This window comes from Podarcis filfolensis (assembly GCF_964270895.1).
Source record: "Podarcis filfolensis genome assembly, chromosome: 3".
Classification (NCBI taxonomy): Eukaryota; Metazoa; Chordata; class Lepidosauria; order Squamata; family Lacertidae; genus Podarcis; species Podarcis filfolensis.
In genome coordinates, this window is record NC_139606.1 from 66,831,001 (window position 1) to 66,857,510 (window position 26,510).

Sequence of the window (26,510 nt, forward strand, 5' to 3'; positions counted from 1 at the left end):
TAGTTCTTTTTTAAGTGACTGTTAATCTTAACGCTTTATCCCAGCTAATCAGTCAATATGACAATTTCAGTCTTTTTGCAAGCCAAATGCAACCTTCTGCCCTGTGCAGTACATTCACTAGCTCGCCTCTAACATACATGTTCTTAGCTATTAGGTAGCTCAAGTCATGTACTGTAAGAATAGTATTTATGTGCAGAATGGAAGGAATCTCTAATTGATCATAAAAATGTAGTCACTGTTATTTGTATAGATGGAGGCTTCAATTATGTTATTATTAGTGGCTTTCCTGCTGGTACATATACAATCGCAATATATTTATGGAACGGTCAGCCCCTATCTATCCTCTATCATCTATCTATCAATCATTTAACTCAATTTAGCAGACACCCTATAGCATATAGGGTTGCATGCAGAAATAATTGCAGCTCAAAATCACAATTCCTCATATATCAAAAATTCAATACAGCAGCACTTAGAAAACAATTAGAGAAAGATCACATTATTGCAAGCTTGAATTAATACAAATCTCGGAAATATTTGAGAATACAGTATTGGATCCTGCTCTTTGGCATGGACTGAACTTCTTTGCCTTTTTGCCTAACCCATATTACAGTGTTATGAGTTAGAACAAAAATGAAATTTCCAGCCTAGTGGCAGCAATTCAAACTCAATTAACTCAGTGGGTGTGAAGGAATTCAGGTAGAAAGACTTCTCTCAGATTTTCAGGTCACACAATTTCCCTCCTGTATATACTACCCTTTTAGCAACGAATGAAATTATTATAAGACATACAGCCTCCTAGAGATGTTTAAATAAAACAGGCATTTTCTGTAGTTTTCAGGTAGTATTGAATTTAAAACCAAAGGCCCAGTTTTTAAAAGATGCAGTACCTTATGGATGCTCATTACTTATACTAAACACCATATTAAAAACATGCAAAAATATTCCTATTTTCCCAGGCCTTTGGCTAATTAAACAATCTATGGCTTTTTAAACTGAGTTTCTGTTTTAGTTTGTTATTATGCTGTGTATTTTTGTGCCCTGTGATCTTCAGATGAAGATGATCACTGCCCTGTGATCTTCAGATGAAGGACAGTACAGAAATTTAATAAATAATAACTAAAAAGATAATTCAGGCTGTAATTATATACCCAATGAACTCAGTTCCTGAGAAAATCTGTATAGGAACCCACTGTTAAATAGTTTTTTTAAATTATATACTTTTATGACTTACTAGAATAAAAGCTTATTGGCATCCTGTTTATGATCTCTTTCCCAATAATTAAATGTTTGAAAGAAAATCACGCATTTAGGTCAGGCTGTGTTATTTGATATGGGTAACAACCCATATTTTATTTGACAACTAGATTATAGCATCTGGATAATGTCTGATGAAGAAATAAGCTGCTTTCCAAGTGATGAGAGGAAAGAATGATTCTGAAGTTTGTGTATATAGCGTGTATTACTTTCTTTGGTTTCTATGGATTGTATTTAGTACTTTACCCTTAAAAGTAAGTGATTGCATGCAATTGAAGTGGTTTAGGATTTAGTGCTCCTTCAGTTTTATGCAGCTATAATAGTAGCACTTCCTGCACTTCTAGGACTCCAGCCGCTACAAATATAAAATCTTTGAATTCTTCATCTGGTAGGCCCTCATCACTGGTTGCCTGTGGGTTGTTGATTCCCTTCACTTGTACAGATCTATTCTTTCTTGGGCCAATTTTCATCTCTGACCCTTGGGCCCCAATTGGTTTTCTCTCCAGCTCACATGTTCTACACTCAGATTCAGTTGATGTCTCAACTCTCCCTTTTGAGTGCTAATCACACAGAAACACACGTGCATAACTCAGATTCTGTTCTTTTCTTGCAGGAATCAAGGAAAATGTGTTGAAGGTTTTTTGGAAATATTTGACATGCTGCTGGCCACATCTTCCCGCTTTCGAATGATGAACGTCCAGGGGGAAGAATTTGTGTGCCTTAAATCCATTGTCCTACTCAATTCTGGTAAGTGAGATATGCTTGTTAAGGGGCCAGCTCTAATTTCAAATGCAGTGTTGCTACTTTTTCTGTTCTTGTTGCCATACAGTTATAAGTAAAAAGTAAAAATGAAAGTGTGTGTGTGTGTGTGTGTGTGTGTGTGTGTGTGTGTTTAAATTGTGGGGCATCATAGTTATCCTAATTGTAGGGAGTAATAGTATTAATCTAACCATGTGTTATAATCTCAGTACGGTTTGCCAATCCATGCCTGCTCTTTAAACTGGACATGCTAATTACAATTACATTCACACAGTTAGCATCTATATTTGGCCGACAGACACCAGCACCACAATACCTGATGTATACCCTGGTAAAGGGCAAAATGAATAGGAAAATTAGGTGGATGGGAAGGTAAAAGGAGAGTGGGTTGGAGGGGAGAGAGAGAAGAAAAGAGTGATGGGTATGTGCATGTGCTGTATGAGAGAGAGGAAAGAAGGTGTCTTCCATTTGCCACATCCCCTCCACTGTGTTTAATTGAATAGGTTGGGCAAGGGAGGTAAATTTTTTTCCTTCTCCATTCAGTCATATTTGTGTAATGCGTGGCATGTAGGGGGGGAACGTATGTGCCCATGTGTGTGTGAGGTGTGTGTCTGTGTATGTACAGGTTTGTGCCCAGTAGAGTTGGTGAGGGTGCACCCCTCTCCCACCAACACTACAAATTTTAATGGACCCACATTTGTGCTAAAGTTGTTCAGGCAGTAACAAGGAGCTTAATGCTAGCATGCAGCACAATAATTGAATTTCAGAGCTGCAAGCAGACCCTACCCACATCTTCCACTCATGGACATATGCTTGCCCCTTTTTTTGGGGGGGTTACATATGTGATTGGAAGCTTGTTCCAGCGTTAATCAGCATGTACAGTAAGATAAAGTTTGTTTACATCGATAAAATTTCATAATCTTTTTGATATCCAAACTTCCCTCCAGATATTCCCCAGTAGATGTGGTAATAATCCATTTTTTCTGTTGCATCTTCTTATAAGATACTGTTCGGGCAGCTGCCCAGGTTCAATAGATATTTGAAAGGCTCTGGACAGTGTGAGATTGCTAATCCACCCTCCCAGCATTTTGGAGATCCACAGGGAAGCCAAAGAAATAAGCAAGCAGTGCAGAAAAGTATTTCCTAGGGTTCACAAAAGCTTGAGGCAAGGCCCCAATGACATGCGTCAGATACATGCATACCTTGAACTGTTGCATGACCTACAGGTAAAATCACTGCTTTGGGCGTTGCACCAGAAAATGGGACACAGCACTGCTTTGCAAAGCTCCTGTGATTTCAATAGTGTTGGCTTTACTTGTCTTTGATACAAAGACTTGAATGGACAAGTGAATGGGAAGTTTCATATCCCCTGCATCTGCCAGCATCCCCAAATGTTTTGTCAGAGGGTTTGGGGGGAGCTCCAGAACAATGTGAGATGATGAAGGTGGAATAGCTTCAAATCAGGGAAGAGGCCAGATCTTCTATAGAGGCTTTTGAGGGTGTGAGTACAAACGGCTTGGGGGCGGGGGGAGATGAAGCTTCCCTTTTGTAAACTTACTTCTGTTTCCTTATCCTTGAATGCAAGCCAGTATTTCTATAAATGTAGTTTTGGCGTTTGCCATTTGTTCCACAATATCGCATTCCTGAATCGTGTTCAATTTGTTGCCCATTTTGATCACCAACTCCTCCTCAGTTCGGACAGATAACAGGCCACACATCCCTCATATTATTTGAGGCTTTGATTCTAGTTTCTTATGATGCTGTAGCTTGTTACAGATTTTTTTCTTGAATCTCATGTTATTCCTATTAGCTATTCTCTGAGGGTTGAATTGCAGGACAAGCTGCTGTAGTCAAAGCAACAGACAGCACAAATTATTGTGGCATCAGCATTCTGAACAGAATATGCAGGAGCTTCATTTTGATGTAAAAAAAGCCACAATTAATATACACAAGGTATTATAGCAATTCTAGTTGTAGCTGAGGACAACAGAGCAATGCTGTTGGGCAGCAGAGCAAAAACCAGTTTGGGTTTTCTGAGGATTGCTGTTTGCTCCAATCGAGTGGGTTTTTGTGGGGAAAACTCCAGAGCAAAAAAAGGGTGCTTGGGCACATGGGCATAGCCAAGGGGGGGTCAGGGATCAACTGCCCCCCTAACTAAATAAAAATCAATAAAAATACAAATCTGAGGTTCTTCCCCCTAACAAAAGCCTACCCCCACAAAAAAAATCTTGGCTACGCCCATGCTTGGACACAGAGCTTTAAAGCGTGGACCATGCCTGGAGAGAGTAGAGGAAAGGTAAGTGTATAAGCCCCATCACTGGGAAGGAGAGGAGATGGGTGTCATTTGGTGGGTCACAAGTTATGCTTGCTTTATTTTTTTATGAGCATTCAGCTGCATGCAGGAGGAATTAACATTGGCCTAAAGTGAAAGTAGTGTTTTCACCCTCCCCTTCTGTTTGTGTTTGCAGTTGCAAAATATAGGACATTGACACCAATTTGTGAAATTTTATCCAGATATTTGGACAGCAGCGTGTCTCTTGCTGCAAGGACAGAAGCAGTATTTCATCAGCTTAGTAACAAAATGGAATCTGCCCCTAGATTCACTGTGGAAGAAATGAAATTAACCCTTCAACTTACAAAACAAAGTTGTATTTTTGGGAAACAAACAAGCAAGCAAAAAAATATTACAGCCATGCACTCTGTGGAGTGCAGTAGTGTAGCACTGTATTCTGGGGCCCCAATCCAAAGAAAATTAGTCACACTTTCTTGAATGCCCTGGAAACATTGACACTGCAACCCTTGGCTCTTACAATGAGTACATATTTTTATTCAGAAGTTTTCTCACTGAATATAATGAATTTAAAATCCAGTTCATTAAACTTAGTATTTTACAATAGCGCATGAATGTAAAACTGCAGTCTCAGATTTGTTGCAGCTAACCTGTCATGTGGATTTTCATGTGATTTAAGCATAATGAACTTCCTAAGGATTTGAGAGTTTGACACCAAACTTTGAGACCCATAACCAGTTTTCCTGAGTTTAACTGAAGACCATGGGTTATATATATAGTCTATTTAATTGGATGGGGAAACTAGTATAAACTCAGCACTTAGGCATTGTCAGTTTGGCTACAAAACTACTCATATGTTGTGAAATAGTGCAAATGACTTTAATAGGAAACTTCTGGAATTAATGTGTTGTGGCTTGCAGTCCAAGAAGCCCAGCTGCAAAGTTTGAAGCAGACTGCCAGAATGCTGATGATATGATAAAGGGATGAGGAGCATGTGGCAATGTGACTGTCTGTCTTATATCTAGCAATCAAAGTTTACATTCACTTTTCTTTCCCCTTTTTTGGTGTGTATGGTGAGGATGAAAGGCTTGTTTCCATAATTACCATCTCAGAGGGAAGGTTAAGACCAAAGGTTAGCTCCAGTCTTCCTTCTGAGATAAGTTTTAATATGAGACCCTCTTTCATAGGAGCTGGGGTGTGTGGAGGCCGGATCTTTACACAGAATACTAAATTCATGTGTGAAAACTTTGTGTCACCTTTATTGAATATTACTGAATATTTGAATCTTCCCTAAAGGTTATGATTTCTAATGGAAGTTCCACACCTATTTTTCTTTTTGATTGACCAGCTATTCATGCTTCAGTCAGAGAAAATCAGATAGAGATAATCAGTTGATGCCTCAGTTGGAGCCAAAGTGGAACAGTACTGTAAATTTACATTGGTTCTATGCCGTTTTGTGGATTTGAGAATTTCAGTCTGCTGTAGTGCTGAGCTTCAATTATTTGTTAAAAGTGCTTAATATGTCCTCTTTATTCATAGAACACAACTTGAGTCTGTTGTGGTTTGTTCTTGGTCCTGTGTCTGTTTAGTTCATTACTTTGCCTTGCCTTATCTGTGCTTTAACAAAATACAATAAATTTAATCTTTTAAAAGGAAAAAAGGACTAAAAATCCTAGGTAAGAGTGTTTACTACCTACATTTGTAGTGTGGATATATATGTTGTCATTGAACAAAGGTCACATATTAGAATCCTGCTGCCACTTCACTTTTCTCTCTCTCTTGCCTTCTTCCATAGGTATCTACACATTTCTTTCCAGCAGCTTAAAATCACTGGAGGAAAAAGACCATATCCATCGCGTTCTTGATAAAATCACAGACACCTTGATACATCTGATGGCCAAATCAGGCCTCTCTCTGCAGCAGCAGCATAGGCGACTGGCTCAGCTCCTCCTCATCCTTTCCCACATTAGGCATATGAGGTGAGTTGCACTAGTGAATGCTAACTTGTAAACAAAGCAGACATCATAATATAATATGCTACAGGGAGGGTCAAAAATGTTCTTTTCCCTTCACCATAAGGAGATATACTGACAAGTACTTCTGCAGACAAGGTTGTCCGCTCTGAAATTATTTAATTAACCTCCATCACCTCTAAACTTGAGAGGTCTGGAGGGTAGCAACACGAGAACGGGCCTTTTCTGCAGTGACTCCCCATCTGTGGAATGCTCTCCCCAGGGAAGTTCACCTGGCGCCTTCATGATACACCTTTAGGCGCCAGGCAAAAACATTCCTTTTTAACCAGGCCTTAGGATGTCAATCAAATCAACCCAATGTCCTTTTAAAATGGGTGTGTGTGTGTGTGTGTGTGTGTGTGTGTGTGTGTGTGTGTGTAAGGGGGTTATTGGGTTGTTGTTGCTTTTTTGTAGTTTTATATTTTGATTTTATTCTGTGAACCACCCTGAGACCTGCAGTTATAGGGTGGTATATAAATTCAATAAATAAATGTCGCATTTGTGAAAAACAGTTACAATAGACTCATGTGGTTCATAGTCTAATAGAACCACCACCATTGGGGTCTGGTAAGGACCCCAAGATCTCCTGCAACAATTTTGCAGATAAAATCAATCAAATTTGGAAAGAGGTAGAGTCCACCGTGGTAGCAGGGCCGGAGCGGGGGAGTGCCAGTGCCCTGTCTAGATGAGTTGTATGGGGTCAGTTTCAACCTGCTACCCCCAAGGATGTGGACAGGCTGCTTGGACAAGTAAAACCGACCACCTGTCTCCTTGATCCTTGCCCATTCTGGCTCATAAAAATGAGCCAGACAGGGCTGGGCAATGGGCTCTGTGGTGAATGCTTCCCTCTGTGAGGGAGTCTTCCTGGACCCCCTTAAAGAAGTGGTTATTAAACCGCTTCTTAAAAAACCATTTTTCAACCTGGTCACCTCGGCCGATTATCATACAGTCTCAAATACTCCAATCCTGGGCAAGATGATTGAGTGGGTGGTCACTGAACAACTTCAAGCATCTCTAGAGGATGTGGAACATTTGGACCCCTTCCAATCAGAGTTCAGGCCTGAAACCACCTTGGTCATGCTGGTCGATAATCTCCAGCAGGCTAGGGACAGAGGGGAAAACTGTTCCCTGGTTTTGCTGGATCTCTCAGCAGCTTTTGATACCATCATAGTATCCATCTGGACCATCTAGGAGGTTTGGGAGCTGGAGGCACTGTTATGTAGTGGTTCTGCTCCCTCCTAGTCTGCTTACAGAAAATGGTGTTGGGGGATGAGTGTTTGGACCCGTGGGTTCTCACTTGTGGGGTGCCTCAAGGTTCCATCCTCTCCCCCATCCTTTTTAATTTCTATATGAAGCCGCTGGTAGAGATCATCAGGGGGATTTGGCTGAGTGTCCACCAGTATGTGGACAATACCCAGCTCTACCTCTCATTTAAATTGAAATCAGTGAAGGTGGTGAATGTCCTTTGTGAGTTTCTTGGAGACGGTTGGAGGATAGGTGACGGTTAACTGATTGAGGTTGAATCCTGACAAAACAGAAGTACTGTTTGTGGGGGACAGGGGGCGGGCAGGTGTGGGGGATCCTGAATGGGTAACTGTGCCCCTAAAAGACCAGGTACACAGCCCCAGGGTCATTTTGGACTCACAGCTGCCCATGGAGGTACAGGTCAACTCTGTGTCCAGGGCAGCTGTCTACCAGCTCCATCTGGTACACAGGCTGAGACCCTAACTGCCTGTACACTGTCTTCCCAGAGTGATACATGCTATTGTTATCTCCCACTTGGACTATTGCAATGTGCTCTTTGAAAGTGACTTGGAACTACCATTAACCCAGAATGTAGCTGCTAGACTGGTGACTAGGAACAGCTGCCAGGGCCATATAACACAAGTCCTAAAAGATCTACATTGATTTATGCTCGGAAACGTACTGGGAGCCAAAGTGTTGGTGTTGACTTTTAAATCCCTAAATGGCTTTGGTCCTGTATACCTGAAGGAGTGTCTCCATTCCCATCATTCAGCTTGGACACTGAGGTCAAGCTCTTGAGGGCCTTCAGGAGGTTCCCTCATTACAAGAAGTGAGCATATAGGGAACCAGGCAGAGGGCCTTCTCAGTAGTGGCACCCGCCTATGGAACTCCATCCCATTAGATGTCAAAGAGATAAATTATTATATAACTTTTAAGGCAGCGCTGCATCAGGAAGCTTTTAATGTGTGATGTTCTGTTGCAGTTTTGTATATTTTGTTGGAAGCTGCCCAGAGTGGCTGGGGCAACCCAGTCAGATGGGAGGGGTACAAGTACTGTATTTTTTGCTCTATAAGACTCACTTTTTTCCCTCCTAAAAAGTAAGGGGAAATGTGTGCGCGTCTTATGGGGCGAATGCAGGCTGCGCAGCTATCCCAGAAGCCAGAACAGCAAGAGGGATTGCTGCTTTCACTGTGCAGCGATCCCACTTGCTGTTCTGGCTTCTGAGATTCAGAATATTTTTTTTCTTGTTTTCCTTCTTGTGGTCTGGTGCGTCTTATAGTCTTATAGAGAGAAAAATACGGTAAATAACAATAATAACAACAATTCATTAAAACAATGGAAAGTGAGATAACCTAATGTTTCTACACACATGACAGCACATACTGGTATGCCTTTTAGGTTTAGGTTTTTTTAAGGAAGAAGCAAATTGTGACTCTTATTAGTAAAAGATATATAGTAAATTTCCAGGACAGGAATGAGAAGAGAGAACCTCTAATGGTGCACTAAAGTATAATTTATTCAGGCCACTGTGTTTAGATCGCACTCTTCATCAGAGGCAGTATAAAACAATCTTCGTTATTTCCAGCGTCAATCGTACTCCAAGGAGGCCAGTTAAAATTATTGGACATTATTAACTTAGGTCCCATATCAATGGGTCTACTCTGAGTAGCCCTTGGCTACAGACCTCTGTATTTTGGACATGTTCTGTTACAAAGCGATTCATGTCATTAAGATAAAGCGCATTGGACTGAATGCATTAAATTTTAGTACACCTCAGACATTCTCTTTTCTCATTCCTGTCTTCCATCCTTTTTTCCACTTTCCCTGACAGGTCACAATACATGGCTGGAAGGCTGTGTTTGGGGCCTTATGGTGAAGGGCTGGTAAGAAATTTTATAAAGAAATAAAATAAATAATAAGTTATGTGTGGGGTATATAATAAATTGTACATCTCTACTGAAACATGATACTGTAGTGGTGTTTTAAAATGAGGGCAGGGAAGGAAAGGGGCCTATGAGGGAAGAGTCAGGATCTGTGGACAGGCCCAGAGCCACTAGCACCACCAAATTCTTATCATAATATGGAGTGCTTTTAAAGAGTAGTTCAGAATTCATAAACATTTAAGGAATATGTCAAGTTGCACTATTGTTCCTTCTTTCTTAGAGGGTGTAACCTAACTGGTAGCAGCTCTCCAGAGTTTCAGACAAGTCACAGTCAAAAGTTCTACTGGAAAACACAGAGGGATTGAACCAAGGCCCCTATGCACATAAAGCAGGGTAGCCAATGTGGTTCCCTCTCTTGAGACTACAGCTCCCATCATGCCAAATCCTTGGTTACGCTGGCTGGGACTGATGGTTGTAGTCCAACAATAACTGGAGGCCACCATATTGGCTATCGCTGGGGTAAAGCATGCACTTTTTCACTGAACTCGAGTCCTTTTTCAATGTTACTGAGTTTTCACCACTGTGCAACATGACAGCAGTAGAACAATCTTAGAATGTCAGTCACAATAGCATTACTATGAGGACAAATGTATTGCCTATCTCTCTAGGGAATTGCAACATTTCTGAGACAAAGATCTGCAGCATCTGGATATGCCCTAAAAATGTTGCAGAGTCTCGTGAAGAGACTTAAGACATGTTGGTCTCGGAAGCAAAAAGAAAAAGAAATGAATTCAACCCCTGAATAGTATCATCACCACCACCACCACCGTGTCAATTGGTGGCACTTCTCAGGGTATTCCAAAGTTGGATTCCCCTACTTTGTCCTGTGGTAGATCCATGCCTGGAAGTATGATTTCTCTGCATGATAACATCTTGTTTTATTTCTATGTGAATCTGCAGCAATAAAGGAATGGAGCACCTCTACAACATGAAGTGCAAGAATGTGGTCCCTCTTTATGATTTGTTGCTGGAAATGCTAGATGCCCACCGTTTGCATGCCCCTGCAGCAAAAAAAACACCGCCACGTGAAGATGAGGCCATGAACCAGTTAGCAACCACATCCACTGCAATGCATTCCTTACCACCTTGCCGTGTGAACAAAAAGGAAGATGCAAAGGAGCCAGAAACCAAATGAGAGCCTACATTTCAAATAGCCTACAGCTTTCTGATAATCCCATTAAAAAACTACCTACTTCAGGCTTAGCTGAACTGGTACCATGTGTAAGCACTCCAATACTCAACAATCACCAGTGATTCCCAAAGCATTGCTTGATGATATTGTTAGTGGAATGTATAATTTTGGACATAATATGGGGAGTCAGAAACAATTATCTCTGTTTAATATAAACATAACACAATCATGAGGATTCCTGAGGTCTTTTTGCTGGTATCAGACTGAAAATTTGGGTGACCTTTCTCTTTGAAATCAACTGAGCAAAGATCCCAGCTGAGTTTGAGTAGGTGATGTTTACATTTGATGTTCATTGGCTCTTTGATAAATGTAAGAACCCTATTCCCCCCCAGCACACCCACGTACACACAAAATGATGGCGAACTACTCAGATTTTGTTAGACTCCAGTCTCATTCATATTTCAAGAAAAACCAACAGGATTTAGAATATCACCATTCAGGCTTTTTTATTGTTATTTCAGGGACGTAATCTATACACAGCTAAACAAAAACTTTAGACCACGTGAACAGATGACTTCAGCAACAAATCCTTCAATTAACTTGTTATGAGTGACAAAGAAGTGCTAGGTTGCAGTGGCACCCATAATGGGCTTGGTACAGCATTACAGTGTTTATGCTGGTAGAGATGGAAGAGGTAGTTTTATGCAGAGCTATTTTTCTAGAAAAAGAAGTGCCGGAACTCACCACGAATACCTCCCTCATTCTTTTAGAATGGCAATGGCGCCCACCTGAAAGGTGCCAGAACCCTTCTGAGATGTGCCAGAACCAAGTTCCAGTGAGTTCCAGCTGGGAAAAGAAGCCCTGGTTTTATGATCACATAAAGAATTCTTAGATGGGTAGCTACAGGCAGAATCCAGCACATGGGCCTACTAATTTCTGCAATGTGTTTGGAATGAAAGGATTGTACAAAAGTACTGTGCAGAAGTATATCCTTCCCACAGTTGTCTGGGAGTCAACCTTGCATTAACAATTATAGCAGAAGTTTTTTATATATTGCCTTTGACCAGAAAGGCAATTAATGCATTTTATAAATAAGCAGAAGAATCAAAATGGTTCAGTTTAGACACTACCTGATACATTATAGTATGAGATGGCAAAATCTGACTGATCATGTGGGAAGTTTTGTTGGTGCTGCCAGGAAGATACCACACTAGAATGGGAGCTTCCCTTTGTATGTTGCCATTTTGTACTGCAACTGAACAGCTTGCTGCTGCATACTTAGGGGTAGCAGCACTCTCACTTGTATGAATGGCATTGAATTTGGTCTCAAAGAAAAAGCTTGTATCCTTACAATTGCTGGGAAACAGAACAATTGTATCTGTTGCATACTATCAATACTGCACAAGAGGACAATAATGTGGGGTCTTTGGGTTCTACATAGGTACAGAAGTGAGTCTTCATGTTTGTGACTGGATGCTCCCCAGTGTACAAAATAGCTCTGTGTTGAGTAACTACTGGCAAAGAGGAGGGAGGTGATGTGAGTAAAGACAATTTGTGTTGCACTGCAGCCGAGGTCACTTTCTGCTATTGGCCCAGGCACATACTGGCCCCAACTAATGATGATGAGCACACACACCTGGGGGCAGAACGGAACCAAATCTGCAGGTGATCATCATGAGCTGCTTTTGTGGTATATATTGTTGCGCTCCTGCCTCTACCCAAAATCTATAAAAAGCAGTACAAGCACTAATGTTGTGAATAGTTTTCATCTCGTCTTAATTTTGCAAAATGCGCTCACCGATGCCTAGATATTAAGCTTTATTTCTGGTGGCCTTGCTTTTTATTAACGTAATGAAGTATTTGTCTTTCTGCATTCAAAATGTACAACAAAACAACACAAATGGTTCTGCTTTGAAACTTCCCCAAAGCTGTTGGGGACTACAAAGTGCCTTGTCATAAATTGACACATTTTCAAGTGATAACTGCTTTCTTGTGCATTGCATAGCATGAAGTATAAGCAAGAAGTCAAAATGTGTGTAGGACAACATTTAAAATAATCAGCAAAGTTTATCCATTTGTATCCCAGTGCTTATAACACCCAATACATATAATTTGTACCCTTTTTTCTAGGGGGTATTTTTAGCTATTTCCCCAATCCTCTGTTTCTTTGTGGGCACAGAGCTTTATGTGTGTACAGAACTCCTGTGCTTGCAAGGACTTATCCATTAACATCAGTGAAAATGGCACAAAGGACAGCCAGGGGCTTTCCCTCCATTATAGTGAATAGGGAACAATTGTCAGGCACAAGAGCTCTGTGGTTGCATTGGATAACAGAGATGTTGAACTCTGGATGGAAGGTAATGTGTACAACACAAATTAACCATCATTGATCTAAATACACAGCTGCTTTCTTGGTTCTCCTACTTAATAGCCACTTGTGTAAATTACTTAAGTAGATCTGAACTAATTTTTGTAATTTATAGACATCAGTTTTGATAAAGACCATGGAAATAATTGCTTTGGCTTCAGAAAGAAGCAAGCAAAAACAAGACAAGCTACAAAGAAGCTGTGGGTGAGGGAGGGGAAATGTCAGTTTGCAACCAGAATTTGTGGTTTTAAATCTCTAGTTTTAATGCCAACATACCTGTGGCAGGTTTAGCTTGGGAGTCCAAGGGGGGAATGTGTTACTTTCTATTAAATCTGTTTAACTTTGCAGGGGTGGGGTGGTTAGTTGTTACTATTGTTAGATTGTTGAAAGCATTGTTTTATCATTATTATTGAAAGCACCTTAAATGATGTAATGTGTGTGTTTGTATGCATATTATATACACACATGCAGAGCTCACCTAACAGACAACTGAATGTAACTGTTGTATTAACCCAGTCAACCGACTAAAATACAAAAATCACCATATGTTGTTTTTATACTTTTCAGCTATCCTCTCATATGCAATCATTTGTGCCTAAGGCTTAGCGATTGTTAGAAATCACTATTTCATATCAATTTTTATATTTACATTAGCCAAGACAGCACTAATTTAGCCTTGTACCTGAACACGATGAGGAACTATCCTTTAATGAAGGAAGGACATTCAAGGCAGCTAATTACGTTTCTTACCAAAATACTACTAATGATGGATATGAAAGATACCAAATATGGCAAGGATTGGTTCTTCTTTTTAAGCCGAACGGTTGATACTGCACTTAAATTTAAAGACCAAAACATAAAATGCCCTGGAGATATAGAAAATGTAATCTTGCTACATGCCAAATCATTGTGATATGTTGGATTAACTTGCCTTATCTAATGTCAATTAACAGGCTCACTGGAAATACACAGGAGTGGAAAAGCCTTGAGTGGTGATATTTGTCTCTTTTCATTATTTCTTTTTTTGGTAAGGGCAACTTTTATAGCCAAGTATGAAAGCCATTCTTGTATTTAATGGTATTGTGGACAACCTCCTCCTGCACATAATCAGCCTCACCCAGTCATCGTTTTCTGTGTGGCAGGGTTATGCTTTTCTGTATGCTCATGCCATCTGAAATGCCCCTACTACACACAGAAAACAATGAGAGACATATTGTTCTGTCTCCTGCATGGAAAAAAATCAAATCTGTAAGAGATAGTGCTGCGCAACAGTAATTGTCTTTTTAAAAAATCCTTCCAGTAGCAACTTAGAGACCAACTAAGTTTGTTATTGGTATGAGCTTTCGTGTGCATGCATACTTCTTCAGAAGTGTGCATGCACACGAAAGCTCATACCAGTAACAAATAACAAACTTAGTTGGTCTCTAAGGTGCTACTGGAAGGATTTTTTTGTATTTTGTTTCAACTACGGCAGACCAGAACGGCTACCTACCTGTAACGAGTAATTATCTTATCTGTTTGGATGGCTTGCCACCAGAACAGGCACAATTTAGTGAACTTGAACTGTGAACAACCAATCTGATCTGCCAGACTCTCTAGCCACATCCTAACACAAAGGTGAGTCTCTACCTGCATCTTAATGCAAGAGTGAGTGCATAACAACATCACAGTATTGTGTTCAGTACTAATTATTGATGTGCCGCACAGGTAACTTGCAGCATACTCACATTTAACTTGTATTCATCCAGCTTTATGAGATTGGCAAATTTAAAAAATTAAATTAAAATGGCGACAAAAATATGGGGGGGGCATCTGGGGAAAAGAACTTTGGCAATCCCACCACTGCACCCAATGTGTTTTGAATATACGTAATTTTGGCTGCAAGTGCTATCCTCAGAATGTTACCCTCACATAAGTTGAGAGTTGCCTGTATTAGTTACATTCCTGGTTATTGCTGGGGCAAGCCAACTGAGGGAGAGCAAGAATTACAGTGGAAACTCCTGGATGTTTGTGTATGTTGACTTTTGCCACTGCACTATTGATTAAGGAATTTTCATCTTAATGTAGTCTCAAAACACTTGGGGCAAAAATTGCCCATTTTTTTTTTGTGTAATCTCTCACATTACTTACTATCCTGTTAGTCTCATGATAATATTATGTGACAGAAAACAATGCAAGTGGCTGAATTTTTCCTTGATGGTTTTCCATTAGCCTATTGCCATTTAAAAAGTTGTCCTTCTGTACATAATTATCAACCTAAACTTGCCCATTGGAAAATTAGCTATGCCCTGATCCGGCATCGTGTCTTACAACTAAGTCCTAAGTGGGGAAGCACATTCCCATCCACCTCAAAAAAACACATCTAGTTAGTTTTAAGGAGCCTAGATAAGCATCTTCATTAGCATTTGCTGTACACATGGAATCCTGCTTACACAGCTTTTATTTGCTGGATTGTGGTGCTAGTACTTGCCATACAATTTGGTATGGACTTGAGCCTTCATTTTACAGACATGTTCTCAATGCTACTGCTTTTAAAATGCAAAGCTAAAAGCCAACTTTTAAGTACACAAACTTTTGAAGATGCAAATGCTCTGCAGGGTAAGTCAAATTAATTGTTTGCTCTACATTACACCAATTTCTGAAAGCTTTTTTTCTAATGTATCTTACTGTGGCTTTGTGAAGTGAGTCTTCAGAACTGAAGTGACTGCTGAGTCAAGACTTGATCTTAATGCAGTGTTTTAAGCTATCTGTCCTAGTACATAAAACATTGTTGGAGTGGAATTGTGACATAAATCTTGGGGTACCAAAAATTTTCTTTTACATGAAAAGCCTTCTCTTTATAGATGCATTCTCTAGTTTTAATTCAAATATGGATGTGTTAATGTCTGGAATATTGTTCTGTATGTGATCATTGCCTTTTGACGGGCACTTCAACTTTGCACTGTTCTAAAGAGATTTTTGTAAAGAATCTACTTTTTTTGCATTCAAATGTGCCTAAACTTATATGCTGCCATGCTGCAAGCCTGTATTTTAGTAGGAATGTTGTCCTGCTGTGCACCTTTTTCTAAAAAAACAAACAAAAACAAAAAACAAGCAGTGTACTCAATCTTGAAGTGCCCATCTAAGAATGGCAGAAGGATGCTAGTCAGAGAATAAACTCAACAAGCCACTTTATGCCACCTTATTGTATATATTTTTAAAATGAAGCTTTTTGTGCACTACAATATCCTTTCATTGTAAAGCTTTCCCTTTATTATGAGGCTCATGGGCCATAATGTATTTGTTGAAATATTCTGCTCTTTTGCTGATGCATGTAATGGTATAATTGATGTCCCTGTTTTGTTAGAATATTGCTTTGTTAAATGAAAGAAAAGTTTAAAAAGGGTAAACTTCCTTTTTTTGCACTTTCAAAAAATGTTACAAGCAGCTTCAGAAAAAAAATCAGCAGGATATCTGATCTGTCAAGATTTTCTCAGCTTTGATGTCAAAATAAAACAATGAACCACAGCACATTCTAGTTTGTGTATTACTAAAATATATTACCTTGGGTACAGTTCTCAATAATGACTGATTACATTTCCCTCTCATTTAGCTTTAGTAAAAAAAAAAAAAACACAATTCTTAGGTTTTGAAAATAAGTGAAGGTTAAAACTTCTGTACAATACAAAAGTAAACGCACAAACAACAAAAACTGAAATTTTTACATTAGTTTTAACCTTCACATGAGGATCTGAAAAACAGATTCATCCATTTAAAAACAAATCATGCAACCTTGGGCTTGTCCCCCCACCCTGCAAAATGATTTGATTCTACATAATAAAAATCCTCCTTCCACTTTTATGCTAAACTCCCAGAATACAACTGTTAAATACATGAAATGGTACTGTGCAAGAATAATCAATTTCAAGTTTAAGGGACCTTGAAAAGAATTTTTTTTTACAAGAACCCTGATGTCCATTAACCAGAGCTTACTTCAACATACTAATCCCCGTGTATGTGTAGCAGCTGTATTCTGTGAACTAAAAATGGGGGAAACCTACATATGCAGGTACATATACAGTATACTGCAGATCAAAGATCTAATACAAAACACTATCTAGTCAGCAGAGTTTCCCAAATAAATGGTGAACGGCATCCAATAAATACTCCTACTTTACAGATAAGAAATGAGTACAAGGCCAGGCATGGCAAATGATTTTTTTTTTTTTTTGCAAGTTTACTTATTACCATTAAGCTATTGCGTGCCATAAACTTTTGCCAATTTACTTGCAAATCTCTCACATAGCAATCAGTAGATCTTTATATTGTTCTCCACTCCCATTTTAAAGAAATCCTTGTGTGATAGTGAATTGGGACCCACTTGAACAATATTAGGTATCTCATAAGGGCTGGATCATACAAGCACTTGATTAACCAACATTTGATGAAATGCCGTTGAATGTATGAACTGACACTGTTGAACAATATTTGGTGTATTAAAAAACTTAAAAAGGAAAAGCCCTAAATGGGCAGAGGGACCTTGAACACCAGTGAGCATGCTTGGTGGCTACAGGAAGTGGAATGGGGAGTGGGGGTGTTTGAAAACACTCTGAAAACCTTGAGCAGGGAATGAAATTGTGTAACCTGTATCGGGACATAGCTGGGTGGCTGGGACCCTAAACGAGCACTCCACAATGCAGCATATTGTTGTAGAAAGCACATCAAAGTGCAAGTAGATAAACAGGTATCGCTCCGGAAGGAAGGTAAATGGCTTTTCTGTGCACGGCTCTGGTTTGCCAGAAGCAGCTTAGTCCTGCTGGCCACATGACCCGGAAGCTGTACGCCGGCTCCCTCGGCCAATAAAGCGAGATGAGTGCTGCAACCCCGGAGTCGTCCGTGACTGGACCTAATGGTCAGGGGTCCCTTTTACCTTTACACTTGATGAACCTGCAAGGACCCAAGGTAAATTATTCCCAAGTCAATGAATGGGTATGGGGTGAAGACTGGTTCATAGGTTGGTTTTTAAAAGTTCAAGAATCATTATCCATAGCAGTTGCCTGCTATACTATGAGTGATAATTACTGTTTTCATCAAGAGAGGTTTCTTCCTCTCTGGGGAAAAAGGACGTGATGGAGATTCTGCTAAATTGTTGGTATATGTTATCATAGTGCTGCTGTAATATCACTACAAATTGAATAATACATTGCACCAGTATCGGTGGTGGTCCAAGACAGATTGGGGAGCCCTGGGCAAGAGAGTCATGAGGCGCCCCTTAAAGGTATGAAAGCAAGTCAGGCATAAAATATCACTTCGTTATATATATGAAGCTGCAATGCAATATGGAATTATGTATCATAATACATTCATTGTGGTCACTTTTTATTACAGCAGGAGTGGAGAATATTACCGGTACTTTATATGTTGTAACAAAACTACACTGAAAACAATTAAAGCAACAATAAGCAAGCCATTATTTCCATATGTGATGCTCTTAAATACCATAAACAGAAAGAGCAAACACACACACAAAGCATACTGTGTGATATCCACACAGGCAGGTCATGTGGTGAACTGGTGATATCCAGTACACTGATAAAGAACAGTATTATGATTTAAGGTTTAATTCTCTAGTGCCCTATTAAATGAAATTAACGTTTCCAAACCTTCTGGGATGATAAGTCCTAAATGAAAACACTGTAATCCAAGCCTCACCCAATTTTATGTTCAACTGAAATAAGTGTTGAATCTTACTAGTTATTCTTGCAACACAGATGAGCACAGATTGATTGGCTTATTTTTCTGCAGAGGGGCAGGGAGCAATTTCAACATTTTGAGTTCTAGTGAGTATCAACAACCACCTCTTTAACTCAACCAACAACTCTGTTGAATCCACGTCTCCCTCAAAGTGCAAAGATACACTTTTCAAGGTCATCGTCTCCCATTTTAGTCAAAGATTTAGCATCAAATATGAATCCATTATTTGTCCTTAAACTGCACCATTTTGTTCGATCTGTGATCTACATGAACAAGATGGCTGCTGCCTCCTTGTGATGTCCTGGTCAACTGGGTATGAGCGTGAGGACATCTCTCAGCCAAGGAACTACTACTGATGTGGATGGCTTTGGGCTAAGGGAGAAAAGGTCATCTGCCTGTGCTTTTGTAGGGAAACACTTGCATGCTTGCCATGCTGCTGAACTCAACACAAGGTAGCCTGAGACTGACGTGACTGACTGTAAAGCAGGCAGGCAGGCTTTTGTACTTGATTAGAGTGTGGGGCCGCAGGTGGTTGTCCCAGCCAACAGTTGCAGTAAGCTGTTGCTGCACCTTGTCATAGCTGCCAACTTCTCCCTTTTCTTGCGAGGAATCCTATTTGGAATAAGGGAATTTCCCTTAAAAAAAAGGAAATGTTGACAGCTATGCACCTTGTATTCCACAAAGATACAGGGGAAAGACTTCCTCAGTGCCTGCGTGTGAAGATCTGAAGGGAGAGCCTAACCAGATTCAGCTGCTACATCCCACAATACATTAAAAACTCTCTTATAACACTCTTAACAGTCTTGGCTTCCCCTAAAGTATCCTCCTGGGAACTGCAGCTTGTCTTGGATACAAAAATGGATTGACAGTTCAATGAGGCCAATCTGGTTGACAGCCCAGCTGTGCACCTATATGGACAGGAATAGCCTAACTTCTGCTGTCTATGCTCTGGTAACCTCTAGATTAGATTACCTAGCTGGTCCAGAATTTAACGCCCAGGTTGCAAAACGATTTGAGCATGTAACGCCAGTCCTGGCCCGACTGCCCTGACTGCCAGGTCCACCTGGCACCTTGGTTACATATCTTCAGCCGCCAAGCAGAAACATTCCTCTTCTCTCAGGCCTTTTGCTAATTAAACAATTTATGGCCTTTTAAACTGTGTGTTTGAGAGAGAGGGGGTTTTTTTGTTTGTTACTATGGTATGTATTTTTGCGTTTTTATGTTGCAAACTGCCCTGTGAGCCTTGGGTGAAGGGTGGTATAGAAATTTAAGAACTAAATATACAAATAACAAATAAATGAAAAAGAGCCTAAACCCTATGCCTTTTACAGTCACACTCCAGGATAAGATAAACAGGACTAAAGAACGTAGAAGGTGGAAATAAAGTAAACTGAAGAGGGTTTTCCATAGCAACAGATAATCCATAAACATACTGTGGCTGCCTCAATAGTTTTTAATAATAATATTGCCAATACAAAAATTTATCTTTATAATATGTGCTGGTTCCATCACATCATCCTCTGGAAGTCTTCTTTGGAGATTTCTGTTTGACTTCAGTGCCTCATGCCTTTCCACTCATTTACAAGTTCACTACTTTCAAAATTAACTTCCTGACCAGCGTCATAAAGGTTTCTGCCTTTCTGGAAGTGTAGAGACAGCTTGCTGAAAGTGTAAAATTACTTGCTAACTACAGCCCACTCACATTGCTTTTTCTATGGGCCTTTAGACCCCCATCGACTCCACTTTAGAGCGGTGTCTTGCTGACATGTCAACAGATGATTGTTCAGCTGTCAGAGATTGGGGGCTTGAGAAATTTGCAGGCAGTCCATATATTACATTAGTTCAAGGCAGGTACTGTATATATCTTCTGGCACTGAACACCCACTCTTCACTAAAGCTCTCCTTCATTCTATTCCAAAGTCTCCATCAGGAGGCAACTTAATTTACACTTTCTCCATTCCCTTTGCCAGATTTTGTGGCCTTCATGAAATTTCTTTTTGCAAAGCTGAATTCAAGCACCACTGAAAATGCAGCACATCTCAGCTTCTGTCTTAGTCAATGTTCTTTTCTCTTTTCAACACGTAAAGTCATACAAGTTGGTGGCCACTACTACTACACCTTGGGCGGCAAACCACACAGGTCATCTACGTGCTGTGTTTAGAAGTATTTCTACCGGGACTTCCGGAGGCGGCGCGACCGGTAATGGCTGCCTTCTCCGAGTAAGGAGAAGGGAGCTCCGCTGTAAACGGGTCGTCCGCTACGGCGAAGCGGAGACCCATTCAGGAAAACCACAGGTGGCAGAAGCCTGTGGTCTCGGGACCCGGCGGGCGCCAGAAGCAGCCCCCAAAACGTTGAAGGGACCCCGTAAGGGGCTCCGGATCGCGGAGGGGGTAGCGGCGCTGTGGGTCGTTGCGCAAACAGCGAAGTGAAGCCGCATTGCTGTTGCCGGTCAGCGCTGTCCTTTCTTCCTGCAACTTTTCTGAACTTTGGAAACTACAACCCGTGAGTAAATTTGGACATTGAAAACTTTCTGAAACTTTTGTCAACTTTCTGAAACTTTTTGAGAACTTTATGAAACTTTTAAAACTTTTTTAAAAAAGTTGAAATCTGGCTGAAAACGGAGTGAGGATAAGCAGGAAGCCCATCTCCCGCTATACTGAACTTTAAGCAAAGAGCAGGAGGAGTGGAGACAAAAAGTTATGCGTTAACTAAATGCTGGCACCCTGTTAAAGCAGTTTTCTGAGTGAAAGACTTTGAGCTATTGACTTTTGCTGGTCATATTCGGGGTGCACTGATATTCTTCTTCTGTGGCACCAGTGGATTATAAAATAAATAAGAATCTCTGGTGCTGGAGCTGCCTGGATGAGCACCAGTTTGCAACTTTGGATACATTGAATTTAGGTTTTGAAACATTCTGAGTTGGAACTGGATACTTTGAAACTGTTGCAGTCAAGGCACTGTAAGAAACACTGTTTTGCTTTAAGTTTTACTCTGCTAAAAATAATACATTGTGGAGGCGATAGACATGGATTTAAATTTATAAGTTTAACTTGGATTTGATCTTTTCCCTGAAGACGTATTAAGCTCCCTCTAGAGGATTTTGGACTTACAGCAGTGACTTTGTTTTACTTTCCCTTTCCCGGCCTCTGTTTGACTATTGCATCTGGGACTCTGCTTTCTCATGGGAACAACTTGGATTGACCTTGGATTACAGATAACTTTGGAATGAGTGGCGCAAGGAGAAGAGGAAGGACTAAGCAAACAACTCTAACTTTATCTGCAGCCTCACAGCGTAGATCTTCTGTGCCGGCCTTGCCTTCCACTTTGCCTCCAGACATAGAGGCGGCCTCCCTAATACAGGCAGGGGAGGGTGAGACAGAGGAGCTGCACCTGGGAGATATGGCTTCAGGGACAAGTAGCTCTGTCTTGGAGAAAATTTTGGAGAAACTGGAGGCTCTGGACAAGAAGGCTGATTTGCATACAGCTAAAATTGAACAGAACACAGAAAGCTTGAATAAGCTGACTGGACAAGTTGCACAGAATGCCCAGTCTATTGGAGAATTAAAGGAGGCTGTAGGTGAAAATCGTAAACTGGCTGAAGATACTAGTCAAAGATTGGAAGAACTTGAGAAAGAAGTAAGACCACTCAGCAAACAAGTTGGAGAACATCAGATTTACTTTTTGATGACAGAACTGCGAAACAGGGAGACCAACTTGAGGATACGGTCAATACCAGAGGTGGAAGAAGATAATTTTATTGAATTTCTAACTAAGGAATTTGCCAAGTTTTGGAAGTTAGAGGAAAAAGACTTTAAAATTGTATCTGCTTTCAGGCTTGGCAGAGTCAGAAGGACAGAGAAGCCCAGAGATTGCTTGATAACACTGAGATCAAAGGAGGAAAGGGACAAGATTTTGGGCCTGCACTACGAAAAGTCACTAGACATTTTGGGCAAGAGAATTGAAATCTACAAGGACATTCCTAAGCAGTTGCTGGACCTTAGATCTAACTACACGGAATTGGCAAGACTGTTGAGAAGCAACGCAATTATCTTCAGGTGGGAGTTTCCACAAGGATTATCCTTTACCTACAGAGGGAGAAAGATCAAAATCAAAACAGTGGAAGATAGAGACAAGTTTTTGGGAGCACACGGAGAAGACCTCCACAAAGGACTTGGATTGCCAGCGCCAGAACTTCCAGGGGAGCCCGCCCCCTCGGATCCTCAAGGACCGGAGAACAAGGTACCACCCCAGAAAGAATAACCAGACCTATCCAGGATGTCTCTGCAGCTTTTGAGTTGGAACATAAATGGCTGTAACAGTCCCGAAAAAAGGTCTAAAATTTTTCATATTTTAAAAAAGGAACAATTGGACATTATATGCTTACAAGAAACACATGTGATTAGGCTCCATAGAAAGGTGTTAATAAATAAAAGGCTTGGTCAAGAATTTATATCATCGGATACAGTTAAAAAGAGAGGTGTAGTGATCTATGCAAAAGAGAGCCTTTCACCAAAATTTCTCTTTAAAGATGAAAATGGAAGAATCCTCGCAATAGAAGTACAGTATCAAGGAGAAAAAATTTTGATATTAGGAATTTATGCTCCAAATGAAGGAAAATCGGATTTTTATAAGAAGTTGCACGAGATCATGCTGGATTATCTGGATTACAACAACGTCATCATGATGGGGGACATGAACGGGGTCGTATCAACAAATATGGATAAGTCACAGAACCAGAACATTACTAAAGAGGGAAGACTACCTAAGACCTTTTTTGAAATGACTGACAATATGGACTGGGTTGACATCTGGAGAGTTAGAAACCCCCTGGGAAGAGAAGGAACATTCTTTTCTGAAGCTCAACTGACTTGGACACGAATCGACCAAATATGGATAACTAGAAGTCTGGCACCTAAGGTGAGGAAGGTGGAAATCTGCCCCAAAACATGCTCCGACCATAACGCCTTGAGAATGGATATGACATTGATCCCAATCGGCTCCTTTAGATGGAAGATGAATGATGGCCTGTTTAGAGATCAAAGAATTGTAAAGAAGGCCCAAAAAACCTTAAAGGACTATTTTGAGATTAATTTGAACACTACGGTGGAAAAAAGAACTATCTGGGATGCAAGTAAAGCTGTGATGAGAGGGTTCTTGATTCAACAGAATTCCTTAAAGAAAAGACTGCAAAATGAAAAGAAAGATAAAATTCTGGAAAGTATCAAAGAGTTGGAGAAGAAGTTAAGATCTAACCCGAAGTCCCAACCGATTCTGAGAGAAATTAAACTTTATCAGGCGCAATATTCCAAGCTGATAAATCAGGAAATAGAATGGAAGATTAAAACAATGAAACAAAAAACTTTTGAATCGGCAAATAAATGTGGGAAACTGCTAGCTTGGCAGTTGAAAAGGAGACAAAGATTAAATACAGTAACAAACTTAGAGGTTGAAGGAAGGAACATTCAGAACCCGGGAGAGATTAGAAAGTGCTTCCAGAGGTATTTTAAAAAGTTATATACTCAAGGGCCACAAGATGAAATAGAGATTACACAATTTTTGGAGAGAAATGGATTAGCAAAGCTGTCAGAAGAAAATAGAACAATTTTAAATGGCAAAATAACACGACAAGAGATTGAACAGGCCATCCTGAGTCTGAAACAGGGCAAATCACCAGGGCCAGATGGACTGACCTCTAACTACTATAAGATATTGAAGGATTATTTGATACAACCTTTGTTGGAGATCAGTAATGAAATAATGGAGGGGAAGAAGGCGCCTGAATCGTGGAAAGAAGCATTTATCACATTGATTCCAAAGTCAGAAACTGAAAAGACACAACTCAAGAATTACCGTCCCATCTCCCTTTTAAATGTGGATTACAAAATATTTGCAGATGTTTTGGCACGAAGATTTAAGAAAGTTTTAAGTGAGATAATCCATAAAGACCAGGCAGGCTTTCTCCCGGGCAGACATATGTTTACTAACACAAGGAACATCATAGACATATTGGAACTTTTACAAACAAACATAAACACTAAAGCAGTTTTAATTTTTATAGACGCGGAGAAAGCCTTTGACAACATTTCTTGGAAATTTATGAAGGGGAATTTAAAAGAAATGGGAGTGGGACGGGGGTTTGAGAACGGGATTGAGGCAATATATTCAGAACAAAAGGCTAAACTGATAGTTAACAATGTGGTTACAGAAGAGTTTAAAATTGAAAAAGGTACACGACAAGGCTGCCCGATTTCCCCATTACTGTTTATTTCGGTTCTGGAAGTGCTCCTGAATATGATTAGGGGGGACCGGTTGGTGGAAGGGATTCAGGTCGGAGCGAAACAATATAAACTTAAAGCTTTTGCAGATGACCTAGTTCTGACATTACAGGAGCCGGAGTCTAGTTTGAAAAGAGTACTACAACTGATTCAAAACTTTGGTCGAGTGGCAGGATTTAAGCTAAATAAGCAAAAAACTAAAGTTTTGGGGAAAAACATGACAGATATTGAGTTGGAACAGCTTCAGAAAGAGACAGAACTAAATGTGGTTAAAAAAGTTAAATACCTAGGGGTAAACATAACAGCAAAAAATCTGAGTTTATTTAAAGATAATTATGAAAAATGTTGGTCAGAGATTAAGAGAGACTTGGATAGTTGGTCAAGATTAAAACTTTCTTTGTTAGGCCGAATAGCTGCCATCAAGATGAATGTATTGCCAAAAATGTTATTTTTGTTTCAGACATTGCAGATTGTAGACAAGACAGAGTGCTTCCGGAAGTGGCAGAAAGATATTTCTAAATTTGTCTGGCAGGGCAAAAAGCCCAGAATCAAATTTAAAATATTAACAGATGCGAAAGAAAGAGGGGGCTTTGCCCTGCCAGATTTAAAGTTGTATTATGAAGCCGCAGCTTTCTGCTGGTTAAAAGATTGGTTACTTCTTGAAGATACGGATGTCTTGGATTTGGAAGGTTTTAATAATGCGTTTGGATGGCATGCATATTTATGGTATGATAAAGCTAAGATAAATAAGGCCTTCAAGAACCATATTGTCAGAAAATCAGTTTTTAATGTCTGGACAAAATATAAAGACTTACTGGAGAATAAAACTCCGAGGTGGCTGTCACCCCTGGAGGCTAAGGCTCGGAAAAGAGCCAATATGGAGGCCAACTGGCCAAAATATTGGGAGATAATAGAAAAGGATGGTGACAACTGGAAATTGCAGAGTTTAGAAAAGATGAGAGACAAAGTGCGAGACTGGTTACACTATGCTCAGATTAAAGAAGTGTTTAAAAATGACAAAAAGCTAGGATTCCAAGTGGAAAAGTCAAAGTTAGAAACTGAACTGTTAGAACCTAAGACTAAGGTACTTTCAAGAATGTATAACTTGCTGCTGAAATGGAACACACATGACGAAATGGTAAAATCAACAATGATAAAATGGGCGCAGGATATTGGGTATAATATTATGTTTGAAGATTGGGAAAGGTTGTGGACCTCTGGGCTGAACTTCACTGCATGTAATGCGTTGAAGGAAAATGTGATGAAAATGATGTATAGATGGTACATGACCCCTGTTAAACTGGCTAAAATATACCATTCGTCTGATAGCAAATGTTGGAAATGTAAGGAAAATGAAGGAACATTTTTTCACCTCTGGTGGACCTGCCCTAGAGTGAAGGCCTTTTGGGAGAAGATATATAATGAATTAAAAAAGGTGTTTAAATACACCTTTACTAAGAAATCAGAGGCCTTTCTCCTGGGTATTGTCGGCCAGA

At 40.1% G+C, this 26,510-nt stretch overlaps 1 protein-coding gene and 1 long non-coding RNA gene across 18 annotated transcripts in view; one reads left to right on the plus strand and one right to left on the minus strand.

The window, feature by feature from the left end:
* Nucleotides 1-16,513, plus strand: part of ESR1 (estrogen receptor 1) — a 214,765-nt gene extending 198,252 nt beyond the window's left edge. For 11 of the 13 annotated variants that reach the window (XM_083607966.1, XM_083607959.1, XM_083607969.1 and 8 more), the window contains 3 exons: nt 1,871-2,004; nt 6,102-6,285; nt 10,407-16,513. In XM_083607966.1, coding sequence (XP_083464092.1) covers nt 1,871-2,004; nt 6,102-6,285; nt 10,407-10,641 — 553 coding nt within the window. In that variant the 3' untranslated portion in view covers nt 10,642-16,513. Of the gene's footprint in view, nt 1-1,870; nt 2,005-6,101; nt 6,286-9,394; nt 9,447-10,406 lie in introns of all 13 variants that reach the window. The other 2 variants (XM_083607963.1, XM_083607968.1) reach the window with 1 other exon arrangement.
* LOC310760089 overlaps nt 1-26,510 on the minus strand; it is a 112,195-nt gene that overhangs the window by 72,803 nt on the left and 12,882 nt on the right. The window lies entirely within an intron of this gene.